The following is a 15,467-nucleotide window of genomic DNA, read 5'->3' on the forward strand; positions in this document are numbered from 1 at the left end:
AGGGAAATAAGCAGTCACAGAAGGACAAATGCTGCATGTTTCCATTTCTATGAGGGCTAAAATAGTCAAATTCATAGAAACAAAGAATAGGATAGGAGTTGCCCGAGGCTGCGGGGAGGAGGAAGTGGGGGGTTGCTAATCACCAGGTATAAAATTTCAGTTACGTCAGATGAAAAAATTCTAGAGATCTGCTGTACTATACTGTGCCTACAGATAACGATACTGTACTTAAAAAGCCGTTATGAGAGTAGATCTCATGTTAAGTGTTCTGACCACAATAAACATTTGAAAACATTAAAAAAAATTCAAAAGAGCTCATGTGGCAAACATGAGCTGTAAACAGTAGGGTGAGGAGACTCACGTGGCTTCTGGTCACCCGTACTACTCCTCACTCACTTGGAAAACCATCTTGGCAGAAACGATTTGCTCTTAAACAGTTAAAGAGCTTGTTGAAGATTCTTCTTCTCCATCCCTCGAAGAGGGATCTCTGATTGGCACATGATCTTTATGGCAAAAACAGGATCAATCCCACAAAGATCTATTTGGCTTCCAACACAGAGTAGGCGCTGGGTATGGACGAGAATAGAATAAGAGCAGCTCCCGCTCTGCTTGTAAGGCAGTGAAGCAGGGTGTTTAGGAGCAGGGACTCGGGCAGTCACGTCTGGATTCCGATGCTGACTCTGCAGCCCGCTAACTGTGTGGCTATGAGCAAGCTGTCTGATCTCTCTGTTCTCTGGAAAATGGGGATGATAATCTTCAGGGTGTTGCCCGAGTTAAAAGACAAGAGAATGCATTAAGTGCTTTGGACAATGCCTTCCACTGTACTGTTATCTATACTAAAAAATCCTCTAAGGTGATGTAAAAAGGATTGGAGCTATAAGGATGGAGTGCACTGCCTCGCTCAGGAGGGAGCTCCTGGTACACTCGGCTGGGGGTGGGGACAGGGGAGGTTCCAGGAGAGGTGGCTTGAGCTGGGCCTGGAAGGAGGTGTTTTAGGGCCGGGAAGAGAGAGACTCCAAGGATGGAGTCCAGGATTTCAAGCTTGAGTGACTGAGAGAGGGTTAATTCAACTAGGTCAGAGTGTGGAAGGAAATGCCCAGGGGCCTCGCTCTACGGCAGGGCATCTCTCAGAGAGCTGCTTGTCCTCCAGCCTGAAGGGGCTCAGGGGCTAAGCACACGCTCAATCTGGGTAAGCCCCTCATCCACTGAAGGTGGCCTCCGTAAGCATGAAGACCCCGAGACTGAAGATTTTGTATCTTTCCCTTAGGTTTGTTGCAAACGAAACTCTTCGCACCAAGATGGCCCGTGGGTTTGTGTTTGACTCGGGGGCATCAAGGAAAGGGGAGCAGGGGAAGCCTTAGGGGGTGGTGCCGAAGCAGAGGGTGGAGTGGGTGTCCCATGACACTGAGAAAGGGCAGCTGGGGAGTCCTGGGGCTGCTGTCTGGCCAAGTGGGGCAGGAAGGCTGGGTCTGGGCCGCGTGAAGACAGGGAGTGAGCAGGAGGGTTTGGGGCATCGCTGGCACAAACTGTTGGAAGGCTCGAGGCTTGACTTGGGACGTGTCTAGTGGGCAGCCAGAGATGCTGGCCTGGGGATGGTTCAGGAAGCTGGGATGACCTCAGGGCAGGGTGGGCCCTGTACATTTGGGGTCAGCCATCTGCATGGCCCCGGGGGAAGAGCCTAAACTTGTCCAGCACAGAGAAAGGCAGCGGCAGTGATTTTGGCTTCTAGAAACGTCCTAGAGCTGGCTCAACCTGCTTTGGGACGTGGGTCAGGCCTGGGTATGTGTGTATGTGTCATAAGGTACAGGAGGCAGCAGCTGACTCTAAGAATTCAGGGGTCTCCCCATGTGGCCTCAAGCAGATAGTTTGTAACGCGGGGCGGTGGTTTCCTCTTTTACAAAATGGTGAAAACTACTGATCATTTATTTACCCTTCAAGTTTACGGTGGGCCTGGCGGGGTCTGTGTGAGTTTAATGCAACAAACAAGTGTGCGTCAGGGGAGGCTCCTGATTCCTGGTCTGTGCAGACCTCCCGGCACTTGCCGGACTCACACCAGAAGGTTCGCACTACCTCAGGTGTTGTCAGAAGTGTCCCAGCAGCCAGGGCCAGGGCTCGGCTGTAGCCCTGCTTCCTGCTTGGGGGAGCAGGTGACAGCAACACCAGGAGGTGCCCAGATCACGCAGAGGTAACATGTTGGGGCAATCCAGGTCACCACCCTAGAACAATGCTGCTCCCTGCCTTCAGGTGGGTGGTCGGGGTGCAGGGCAGCTCAGGCAAGGATGAGAGGACTCCAAGAGGGCTACCTTCAAAGCATCCAAAGGGGTGCAAAAAGCATAGCCATGGCCCATCTTGGTACTTCTTTCTGAGCTGAGGACACTTTGAGAGTGAACTCAAGTTGGAAGACGTCATTGTCTGAATCTGAGAAACAAGTCTGAATTCAAGTACATTTGTCAAGAAACATCTCTGGCTACGTGAAGTGGTAGAGGCTGACAGGGCCACCGAGCACCCAGGAGAGGCCTGTGTGCTCTGCTTTCATGCAGATCCACGCAGTCTGGAATGAATGTGCTATTTTCCTATAAATGGATGCTTCAAAAACATTTACAGATGCCCCCTCCTTTCCCTTAAACTGCTCTATTATCTTTCTTTCAGAAACACAAAAGTGTCTCTTGACCGCATACCTCCCCTTTAGCTGACAAGTTGTCTTTCCCTGCGGCCTTTCACAGAAGCACTTCTCCAAAAAGGTGTCCACACTCACGCCCCCACCTCCACCGACTCCCCAACGAGGCAAACGTAGCTTCTGTTCTCACTCCACTGACACCGTGGGGCCCCTCCTTGTTGCCAAACCCAGGCCTCTTCTCTGTCCTGGTCCCGCTGATTCCCCAGAGGCTGTTCCTCTTGGGATCAGCATCTTGGGATCAGCTGCTGAGGGTGGGAGGGGACCAACACCTGTGAGGTGTGGGCTGGCCCCACTGGACAAGGGCTGTGATGACTGTGCCCTCCTGGCTTGTTTCCAGCCTCCCGGCCACTCCTTGTCCAGTTCCCCTCCTCCATCTCACCCCACCCCCACCCCCCACCCCTGGGTGACCCCATCCAGTCCCCAGCACCAGATACAGGTCGACACTTCACACAACGCTGAAGCCTGTGTCCCCAGGGATGGCCAACAGGCCACCCAAACTCTTGGTTTTCATCCACACTCTACTTGTTTCTCTTCCAGCTTCCCCGTTCCAGGAAATGGTGCTAGCAGGGTGGTAGATGAGGACCCTACGTCACTTCCTCCCTTCTCTGTATCTCATGTCAGCAAGTCCTGTTGGTTCTAACTCAAAGATATAACTGGAATGCAACTGGTCCTCCCCCTCCTCACTCTCATGACTGGGTTTTGGGCCACCAGCCTCTCACTGGACACACCAATAGCTTCCACATTTGCCCTTCAATTCTACCCCTTGAGAGCCGCCAAGGGTGACCCTCCAAAGTGGGTTATGATACCTGGTAGGGCCATCACCCCACTGACTTCTTGCTTCTTAAAAGTTTCTTTATTATCCTTATTTATTTCTTTATCAGAGGAAGTTTAGAAGCAAATAGTTTTTAAAATAAATAATTCAATGGTAAACCAATCCAGTCCAAAGATCTATTCACTCAATATTTTCTGTAGATCTCCCTTCTGTAGGCAGTGTTCTAGAGTATGAATGACTGCAGTCTGAGTTCATAATACTTTCCTTTGGGGGATTATTTCCTTTTACGTAAACTCAATAAATAAAAACCTGGGTAGAGTAAACAAAAGCACCGGGGAGTTCCGTTTCTCTTAACCAAATGATTGATCACTTTAAGTGGTACAAGGCTTGTGGCATTCCTGGCGCATCAGAGATGGAGATGCGCATCGTTAGCAGACAGGGCAGCGCCCACGCTCTCGGGCAGGGCCGGCAGAGACTTACCTCCCTGAGACAGGTGTAGATGGGGCAGACGAGCACGCGGAAGGGCTCGCCCGTGCTGCTGCGCATGGTGCCGAAGACCTCGCACAGGAAGGTGATGAAGCCCAACCAGCGCTCCACATCCTGCTGCTGCAGCTCCTCCCGCACTGTGAAGTCCTTCTGCGGAGGCACAAGAGACCATGTCAGCTGCACAGGAGCTGGGAGGGGCCCGGGCACCACCCCGGTCTGCCGCTCTGCCTACTGGCTAAGGGCTAGGCCTGGGCAACTGGTGAACCCCATGATTTCCATGAGAAGGGCGATGGGTGATCTGTGGCTGGAGCATGAATGCTGAAGACTCACTTGTGGGCAGAAAGACCACCTTGATCTTTAGCCACAGCACCTCTTCTTCAGTGTCCCCAGATTGGGGGGCGCTACAGACTTGCCTCACTGACCCAGATACTGAGGTGGAGGGAATGAGGTAAGGGGGGAGATGACACCTTTCCCAGTCATCACCTCCTCCATTCAACTCCCTGGGGCTAAACTATCTCCTTTGCTAATCTCCAAATCATGTCCCCACAGCAGTGAAGGGTAACCACACACCCAGCAATGGGCATCTGAGGTCCATCTTGGCCCCAGCACTGGGCTAGAGACACAGCTACAACCCGTGCCAGCAAGTGGCCCAGAGCATAGAAGGAAAACTAGAGGCATTCATTCACGCATTCATTCATCCTCCTTAAAAATACCATTGCCCCACTGTGTGCCAGGCACTGCTCTAGGAGGTAAGATAAGACATGTTCATTCATTTTAGTTCATTCAGTTATGAATGAACTAAAAGCCATTGGAGGGTTCCAGGTAAAGGAACTTTGGAGAACTCAGAGGTAGGAGTTATTCCTTTCAACTGGAAATTGGCATCTTGGAAGAGCTAGGATTCTGACCTGAGAACCTGGGGGAATTTCAGGTGGAGCAATGACCACAGGTGAGGCACCAGGAAGGTAACATGGAAGTTTGGGAACCAGGGAGGTCTTAGCCAACCTGTCCCCATTGTAGGTGGGTAGAGGGGAAAATGGGGTCAGGGCTGGGAAAGGAGGTTGGGGCTAGAGTGTGGATAATTGAAACCAGCCAAGGAGTCAGGTTCCATGTGATGGTTGGTAGGGAAGGTTTTGGGGGGTCATTGAAATGCCTTGGTCATACCTGTGCTCTTTTTTTTTGCGGTACGTGGGCCTCTCACTGTTGTGGCCTCTCCCGTTGGGAGCACAGGCTCCAGACGCGCAGGCTCAGTGGCCATGGCTCACGGGCCCAGCTGCTCCGTGGCATGTGGGATCTTCCCGGACCGGGGCACGAACCTGCGTCCCCTGCATCAGCAGGCGGACTCTCAACCACTGCGCCACCAGGGAAGCCCACCTGTGCTCTTTTGAAGGTTAATATGGCATAGGTGTGGAGACCAGAAAGGAGGCCACTGCAAAGGTCCAGACAGAATGAAATAAAAACCTGAACTCTCTGGCGACTGAAAGATTAGAATCTGTGGTAGATTAGGTTATGTTCAGAAGTTTCTTCCACCTTTCCCCTGGTCTTTGGGTTTGACCTTGTGACTTGCTTTGGCCAGTTCTGATCTTGGTCCTTAAGAGGCCTTAAGTATTTACGCTTACTCTCCTGTGCTGCTTCCATCATTGTGAGAAGGGGTGGCCACCGTGGGGTGGCCCAATGGTCCCGGGAGGAGGATGAATTACTTCTCCTGCTGCCCCAGACCCTGCAGAGGGTGCTGTACTGTGGGCCTTGAAGTCATGAAACTTTGGGTAGTTCTATCCTCATTAACTTCTGTTTATCCCCACTATATCTTTATGTGGTCAGAGCAGGGGCAGGCATTACCATTCCCATTTTAGAATGGGGGAACTGAGGTACAAGAGCTGAAAAGACTTGACCAAGGTCACCAGTACAAGAACTTGAATGAGAACCTAAGCCCTTCCATTGCTCTCTGCTCTGAGCCAAACGTTCTCAGCCCTGGTTGCTCACTGGAGTCACCTGGAGGAACTCTGAAGCTACTGATGCTTGGACTCCACCCAGAGAGGTTTGTGTCATTGGCCAGGGTGAGGCCAAGACACTGGTGTATTTTCAAAGCTCCCCAGGTGACTCCAATGTGCAACCATGGTTGAGAACAACTCTAGACCTTTATAGAGTGCCAGCACGGGTGTTAAAATGGTGCCTCTGGGGCTTCCCTGGTGGCGCAGTGGTTGAGAGTCCGCCTGCCGATGCGGAGGACGCGGGTTCGTGCCCCGGTCCGGGAAGATCCCACATGCCGCGGAGCGGCTGCGCCCGTGAGCCACGGCCGCTGAGCCTGCGCGTCCGGAGCCTGTGCTCCGCAACTGAAGAGGCCACACCACTGAGAGGCCCGCGTACCGCAAAAAAAAAAAAAAAAATGGTGGCCCTGTATCAGTGCCTGAGACGCCCTTTCTCTGTCTCCCATAAAAATACCCATGAGAGTGGACATAAGCCCCACATCACCGAGAAGGAAGATTACAGTTCACTGCAGACGCCTTACCATTGACTAAAATGCTGTCGTTGAGAAGTTCTGGGTGTCCAAAGACTCTTGGCCCCTACCCGTAAGACAAGGGTGAGATGGGGAGGGAGCTCAAGCTTGAGCCCTCCCTCTGTCTGCCGCTGGCTCGTAGGCAGTGAGCCTGTAACTGTTAACAAGCCCCCGTGCCTGTGCACTACGGCAGCTCCCGTCAGTACTGCTCTTATTCTAGTCATTGCAGATTCAGGGCAGAAGGAGGTGAAGTGGTCCCCTGAGTCCTCTGAGGCACAGTGTTCTCAGGCAAAGCCCTCTGGGAAGGAAAAGTCTCAGGGCAATGCAAACCAGGGACTGGAGTTTTTTTTAAAAAATGATTACCTCTGATCAAAGAACTGCAGCTTGACTCAGTTTCCTCCTGATAATCAGTGGCATTGAGAGAGGATTCTGTTTTGGGCTAGTAGAACTCACTAGAACACTGAAGGTCTGCTGCATATGGGATATTGAATTTGGGATGTACACACGAAGCCACCAGCTTCAGGTCTGAGGGGAGACGCGACTATTACCTCAGTAGACACTGAGCAACTCTAAGGATGATCTGCACAGCTAACACCAAAACCAAACCCAGCCTTTCTCATTCAAGGGTCAGGGAGGAGCGAAGAACTATGGCATCTGTGGAAAAATCCTGCACCGCAGAACAGGGGAGCATTACCTTGAAGATCTAATGGAAATGCATAACTCTGAACATGTCAACTACAATAAAGCAAAGATAAATAAAAAACCCAACTACAAACATGTGGGATTGTATGTCTGTTAAGAACAACAACATAGATTCTGTGACATGTGATTGGTTAAAAAAACCTTAGGTTGAGATGAAGTGTGAGACTGGAAATGGGGATAGGAGAGAACCAAAGGAAGTCAGAAATCCACAGCAAAATGAAATGTGAATTGGAGGCAATAAAGGATAGAATGGATACTGCAGAAAAAGTGATACATGAGACAGACTTGGAAAATGACTAGCTGAAGACAAAGCCATAGATTAAAAAAAGAAAGAAGAAAAAGGATAGAGAAGACAGAGAGTGGACATGAATTACAGAGGTTTTCAAAAGGACATCAGAATACACAGAACAAAGGACCCGAGAGAGAAACTTAAAGTTGAAAACAAACAAAACAAAACAACAAAAAAAAGAGCTGACTCTTCAGGCAAAAAGGGTTCACAGTGTTCCAGAGCCCCACTATTTATACTTAGCAGGAGAATTTTCTTTTTTTTAATTTCAAGGAAAAGGAAAAATTCTAAAAACAGCTTTGAAGGAAAAACCCCCCTAGATTTCTTACAAAGGAACAAAAATATGGTTGGCCTTATACTTCTATAATTGATGTTAAAATTCAGAGACACTGAAGCAACATCATATGTTTGAGGTGAAAAGAACACACCTAGCTATGAGTGAAAGCAAGACAAAGACATTTTACACAAGCAGATTTTTAAAAAATCCCACCCACATGCTTATCTTTAAAAGAATTACATGGTGCAGCTGCTATGGAAAATAGTATAGCGATTCCTCAAAAAATTAAATTATCAATATGATCCAATAGTTCCACTTCTGGGGATATATACAAAAGAACTGAAAGCAGGATCTTGAAGGAATATTTGCACACCCATGTTCAAAGGAGCACCGTTCATAATAGCCAAGAGGTGAAATCTACTCAAGTGTCCACTGACAGAGGAATGGATGAACAAAATGTAGTATATGCATGCAATGGAATATTGTTAAATCTTAGAATATTCTGATACATGCTGCAACGCGGGTGAACCCTAAGGACATCATGCTAGGTGAAATAAACCAGTTGCAAAAAGGACATCAGGATACACAGAACAAAGGGATCGAGAGAATCATCATCGTACTGTATGATTCCACTTATATAGGTATCCAGTGTAGTCAGATTCATAGAAACAGAAAGTAGAATGATGGTCGCCAGAGGCTGAGGAGACAGGGCAATGAGTAGCTGTTTAATGGATTAGAATTTTGGTTTTATAAGATGAAAAAGTTTTGGAGATTGATTATATAACAATGTGACTATACTTAACATGCCTAAACTGTACACTTAGAAAATGGTTGAGATGAGAACTTTATGCTTTTTTAAAACACAATTAAAAATAACTTAAAAATCAAAAACTTTCTTGAATACATGCTCCAGCCAAAAAAATTTACTACTCAACTCTGAGAAAATCATGGTGTACAAGGACCAGAAGTGAAAACTTGAAAGCAGGTAGATTTATGAAGTTAAATCAAAATAAGTAATTATAATTTTGGTTATAAGATTGAGTCAAAATCCAGAAATAATCCTCAAGAGAGAAGATATTTAATAAATAAATGTAATCTGAATAAGAATTTCATAGTAGTAGTAACCTAATAATCCAAGATTAAATTACTTAAGACTGATGAATACTGGTGGGAGAAGGAGAGAAGACTTGTAAGCACACAAAATTTCATAATTTAGACCATAAAGATTCGCAGGTTATTGCTTCTTTCTTAAGTTTGATAAATAGAGAAATAGACATTAAAGTGTGCTTTTAAAAATATTAAAACACTAGCAGCCATTAATAGATACAAAAGAGATATGGGAACATATGTATATGTATAACTGATTCACTTTGTTATAAAGCAGAAACTAACACACCATTGTAAAGCAATTATACCCCAATAAAGATGTTAAAAGAAAAAAAGTAAAACACAAGTAAAATCAAAGTAGTTTTCAAGATAACATTCATTAAGTAAAATAAGAATTATTGATATAGATAAACATACAATCCATAATAGATAAAAATATACTGTATAGCACAGACTCAAACTACATCAAACAAAAGCTATTAAAACATAAGAAACAAACCTCATTATAAGCTGTGCTTCTACTACATATGTCAGAATACAGAAACTGTACAGGTTACATACTTGGACTAAGAATTAAGAACAATTTTAAAAATAGCCAATTACTTGTTTAAAAGGCATTCTCCTAAAGAAAGATGGAATGAAGATGTAATCAAATATACAATAATAGATTATTTAGGAAATAAAGAGCTGTAAAAACTTGTGTGATGTGGTCAAAGCTACAATGAAAGGTAAATTTATAGTCTTAACTATTTTGGCTATTTTAAAAGGAAGCAAAGGGACTTCCCTGGTGGAACAGTGGTTAAGAATCTGCCTGCCAATGCAGGGGACAGGGGTTCGAGCCCTGGTCTGGGAAGATCCCATATGCCATGGAGCAACTAAGCCCGTGCACCACAACTACTGAGCCTGTGCTCTAGAGCCCGCGAGCCACAACTACTGAGCCCACGCACCACAACTACTGAAGCCTGTGTGCCTAGAGCCCATGCTCCCCAACAAGAGACGCCACCGCAAGGAGAAGCCCGCGCACCGCAACGAACAGTAGCCCCTGCTCGCCGCAACTAGAGAAAGCCCGCACAGCAACGAAGACACAATGCAGCCATAAATAAATAAGTCTATTAAAAAAATAAAAAATAAAAAGGAAGCAAATATAACCTCTAAACTGACTACTGAGTGCTTGCAAAGTGCCTCTGAAAAACTGAGATGTGCTGTCTGTGTAAAATAGACACTAGTTTTTAAAGACATAGTATGGAAAAAAGAATGTAAAATGTCTAATATTTTAGAAATACTAATTATATGTTGAAATTCTGAATATATTGGGTATAGTGCAATACAATATTAAATTTAAAAGTACATATGTGGGTCATGTTATACTTCTATTGAACAGTGTTAATCTGTATATTCAACTCAGAAAACTTAGAAAACCACCAATAACTAAGGAAATATGTGAAAGGACAAAATACAGAAATTAATTAATTAGAAAATAAAGAAAGGAAATTATATGTAAAAACAAGAAAGCAGAAATAGAAATAAAATTAGAAATATGATGCTCAACTTTGCTAATTACTAGAGAAATGCAAATTAAAACTACAATGAGGTATCACCTCACACCAATCAGAATGGCCATCATCAAAAAGTCTACAAATAATACATGCTGGAGAGGGTGCGGAGAAAAAGGAGCCCTCCTACACTGTTGGTGGGAATGGAAATTGGCACATCCACTGTGGAGAACAGTATGGAGGTTCCTTAAAAAACTAAAAATAGAGCTACCATATGATCCAGCAATCCCACTCCTTGGCATATCTTTGGAGAAAACTAGATATATGCACCCTAATGTTCATTGCAGCACTATTTACAATAGCCAAGATATGGAAGCAACCTAACTGTCCATCGACAGATGAATGGATAAAGAAGATGTGGTATATTTATACAATGGAATATTACTCAGCCATAAGAAAATGAAATAATGCCATTTGCAGCAACATGGATGGACCTAGAGATTATCATACGAAGTGAAGTAAGCCAGACAGAGAAAGACAAATATCATATGATATTGCTTATATGTGGAATCTAAAAAAAAAAAAAAATTGATACAAATGAACTTACATACAAAACAGAAATAGACCCACAGACATAAGAAACTTACGGTTACCAAAAAGGAAAGGAGGGGTGGGATAAATTAGGAGTTTGGGATTAACATAAACACACTACTATATACAAAACAGATAACCAACAAGGACCTACTGTGTAACACAGGGAACTATACTCAGTATTTTATAATAACCCATAAGGGACAAGAATCTGAAAAAAAAAATGTATAACTGAATCACTCTGTTGTACACCCGAAACTAACACAACATTGTAAATCAACTATACTTCAATAAAAAAACTGCAATGACTAAAAAAAAAAAAAAGAAAAAAATATGAACAATATATGTAAACAGATATGGAGTAGATTAAAAAGCACAATAAAAACTATTTACCACTCTATGATGATGATTTTGGAAAAAATGATGAAATAGGTGCTTTTTTAGAAAATAAATATCACCGAACTTCACTGAAAAAATAAATTAAAAGCCAGAAAAGACAGAAAATCATAAAATGAAAAGTTCTGAATTACATATTATAAGGAGGTCTCTAAACTTCTGGCTCTTCTAGGTAAGTTGATTCACATTTTCAAAAAATTAGATATCTGCTCTGCTATGTAAACTGGTCCAGAACACAGAAAAAATAAGCTTTTCCCGTTCCTTATTACCAAAATCTCATAATGATAGTAAATTACAAATAAGGAAGTCTATGGGCTAATCTTTCTAATGTGAGTAGACATAAAAGTCCCAAATGAAATACTAACAAATAGATACATTATAACCAAGTAGATTTTATCCCAGAAAGGCAAGGATGATATAGTATCAGTACATCTATAAACATAATATCAATAGCCCTGATTAAAAAACAGCAGCAACATTCATGACCCTTGGAAGGAAAGAGGTACAATGATTGGATAAGATTATATATGTGAAAACCCCAAGAGAACTCTCTAATAAAGGTCAGAATTAACAAGAGAGTTTAGTAACTAATTAATAGTATTTAGGTGTAAACTTAATATACAAAAATCACAGCTTTTTTTATGACAGAATTAACCAGTGAGACATTTTAATGCACAAAAGCTCATTTAATAAGCAATAAAAGTTCTTAAATGACATTATTAAGAAATGTGCGATTTCTATGAAGAAAATTGCAAAACTGAACAGAGAAATTTAAGAGAAAGCCTTAAACAAGTGAAGAAACACATAATATTCCTTAATGGGTAGACAGCACTGAAAAGATGGTAATTTTCCTTGAAATAATTCACAAGTTTAACACCAATTTGTATGCCATATTCCAACGGGAATGTTTTGGAGGGAAAGGGGAAATGGAGACTTGAAAAGAACATCCTAAAGGTAATTTGAAAGAATAATAGGGAAATAGCTAAAAACAAAATAGAACAAAATTGGAAAGAGTTATATTACTTTCACCTATCCGAAAGCTTTAATAATTAAAAGGGTGTGGAACTGACATAAGAATGAATAGCTAGATCAGATAGCCTAGAAACAAATTTGGCATCCATAAGGGTTTATCACATGGCCCCTAGAGAACCACAAATCAGTAGCAAAGGAAGCATTATTCACTCAAGCAATGATGCAGGAACAGCTGTCTACGTCGGGGTGGGTGTGGGGTGGAGTGGATAATTTAGAGTCTCCTTTCACACTGGCCCCTAAAATGAATTCCAGATGAAATAAAGAGGTAAATGTTAAAGAAAGAAAAAAAAAAAAAGGACAAACCATAAGAACTTGAAGAAAATTAAAGTATTTATCGAATTTCTGGATGGAGAAAGGCCTTCTAAATTAAAACAAGAGGAATCCATCAAAAATCGAAATATTATAAACACACTTAGAAGGCAATGGATACACCAGGAAAAATACCTGCAATAAATGTGACAAAAGGTAATGGTCTTAATATTTAAGTAGCTTGTTCAAATTGATATTAAAAGTACTAAATCCCTCATGGAGAAAACGAGAAAGGGCATTAAAAGTTAATTCATATGTGAAAACATAAATTGTTGACAAATATATAAAAAGAAATTAAATCTCAGTAGCTATCAAAAGAATGAAAATATCATTTTTTTCCACCTTCTATGTTAGCAAAGCTTAAAAACCAGTAACTGGGCTTCCCTGGTGGCGCAGTGGTTGAGAGTCCGCCTGCCGATGCAGGGGACACGGGTTCATGCCCTGGTCCGGGAAGATCCCACATGCCGCGGAGCGGCTGGGCCCGTGAGCCGTGGCCGCTGAGCCTGCGCATCCGGAGTCTGTGCTCCACGACGGGAGAGGCCACAACAGTGAGAGGCCCGCGTACAGCAAAAAAACCCACAAAACCCCCCCCCCAGTAACTGTCACTGCTGGTAAAGATGAAGTAAGATAGGCACTCTCATAATATGGGCCATGTAAACTGGTATCACTTTACTGAAAAAAATCTTAAAATAAGCCTTTGGGGACTTCCCTGGTGGCGCAGTGGTTAAGAATCCATCTGCCAATGCAGGGGACACGGGTTGGAGCCCTGGTCCGGGAAGATCCTACATGCTGCGGAGCAACTAAGCCCGTGTACCACAACTACTGAGCCTGCGCTCTAGAGCCCGCAAGCCACAACTACTGGGTCCATGTGCCACAACTACTGAAGCCCGTGCGCCTAGAGCCTGTGCTCCGCAACAAGAGAAGCCACCGCAATGAGAAGCCCACTCACCACAACGAAGAGTAGCCCCTGCTCGCCACAACTAGAGAAAGCCCGTGCGCAGCAACGAAGACCCAATGCAGCCAAAAAAAAAAAAAAAAAGCCTTTCAAGTGTTCTTATTGTTTGATCCAGTAATTGCACTTTTGGATAATTATCATAAGGAAATAATTTAAAATAACAGGAAAAATAAGCTTAATACACACAAAAATTCAAAAACTTAAGCATCCAACAATAGGGGAATGATTAAGTAAATGATGATTCATGGACCCATTAAAAATACGTTTATGAGAAGTTTATAACAGCTTGGGAAAATGGCTGTGTAATGCTAAGTGAGAAAAACAAAAGCAGGGACTTCCCTGATGGCGCAGTGGTTAAGAATCTGCCTGCCAATGCAGGGGACATGGGTTTGTGCCCTGGTCCGGGAAGATCCCACATGCCACGGAGCAACTAAGCCTGTGCTCCACAACTACTGAGCCTGCGTTCTAGAGCCCATGAGCCACAACTACCGAGCCCGCGTGCCACAACTACTGAAGCCCGTGCACCTAGAGCCCGTGCTCCGCAACAAGAGAAGCCACCACAATGAGAAGCCCGCGTACCACAACGAAGAGTAGCCCCCGCTCACCGCAACTAGAGAAAGCCCGAGCGCAGCAAAGAAGACCCAATGCAGCCAAAAATAAATAAATAAATAAATATTTTAAAAGAAGAGAAAAGAAAAAGCAAACTTGCAAATATTATATAATCTCGTCCATGAATAAAAACAATATTTTTTATATAAGGAAAAAGATGAGAAATATCCAAAGTGTTAACAGTAGTTGTTTCTCAATAGTGGAATTATGGATGACCTTTATTTCTTACATTTTATTATTTTCTGAATTTCCCCACTTTTCTGAGAACGTTTAGTTTTATAGTCAGAAAAACAGTTACTTAAAAAGAAACTGGCAGATTGTGACCCTTTTCCTTGATTTTTTTGATTAGGACATCGAAACTCTTGGAGTGACCTGCCAGCTAGTGGTGATTCTCACTACCAGGGTGGGGAAGTGGGCTGTGAACTTGCCCAGCCCAGAGGCCACCAAAAGCCAGCCTATGTGTCTCTTCTGGGCGCATACGTTGTAGGTTGCCAACTTCTCCCCTGGAACAAGGAGCTCTTTTTTGCCAACTGAAACCAGCCATCCCCTGGGTCTCCAGCTCTGCCTTCAACCTCAGCCTTTTGCGTCCAGAACCAGCAAGGGGCCTCAGATTGGTGGCAGCCATTTCAAAGACTGGTATTTGGCTCGAGGTTCTCATCTGACTGGCAGGCTCCCTCCCAGCAACCCCTAGTGCCTTTCCCCAAACTTTAAGGCTACCATTTAAGCCTCGTTTCCTGCCTAAAACTATTTATTGACGTACTGCTATTTCCTGCACCGGCCACATCAATAAGCCCTGAAAGCCATTCAGTGTCTCAGGTTTCTCAAGGCATTCTGGGAAATTCTTTCCTGCTCTGTATAACCACATGAACTCTGGCATGATAGAGTCCTGTGGTCAAGCCAAAAACAGCTGCATACAGGCAAAGGGGGAACCCCCCCACCGGGCGGCCAGCGGCTGCAGCAGGGAGATGGTGCCCTGAGAGACGGAAGGCATTAGGGCACAAGGATCTTAGTGTATTCTGAAGCTTCCTGAGGTAGATGGCAGCCCCACCAATCCCTGCAAACTCACCATCATTTCCTTCTCCTAAAACAAATGACCAAGGGAAATTTGCCCATCCACATTCTACATCCCTGGTGACTCTGGTTTGTTTCTGTGCAGAGAGGTAGCTGCTGCTGCGATGTCCCCAGTGCGGAGGAGAAAGTGCCCTTTTATTTACTGCTGGCAGGAAGTTTCTTTTTCCTTGAGAAGTCACGAGGAAACGTGAGAGGGGTGGGTCCTGGGAG

General features: G+C 44.2%; 1 protein-coding gene across 10 annotated transcripts in view; it reads right to left on the reverse strand.

Annotated features, from left to right (window-relative positions):
• Positions 1 to 15,467, reverse strand: part of CTIF (cap binding complex dependent translation initiation factor) — a 304,577-nt gene that overhangs the window by 33,483 nt on the left and 255,627 nt on the right. For all 10 annotated transcript variants that reach the window (XM_060170359.1, XM_060170358.1, XM_060170351.1 and 7 more), the window contains one exon: positions 3,930 to 4,085. In XM_060170359.1, coding sequence (XP_060026342.1) covers positions 3,930 to 4,085 — 156 coding nt within the window. The remainder of the gene's footprint in view (positions 1 to 3,929; positions 4,086 to 15,467) is intronic.

Source organism: Lagenorhynchus albirostris, chromosome 14 (genome assembly GCF_949774975.1).
Source record: "Lagenorhynchus albirostris chromosome 14, mLagAlb1.1, whole genome shotgun sequence".
Lineage (NCBI taxonomy): Eukaryota > Metazoa > Chordata > Mammalia > Artiodactyla > Delphinidae > Lagenorhynchus > Lagenorhynchus albirostris.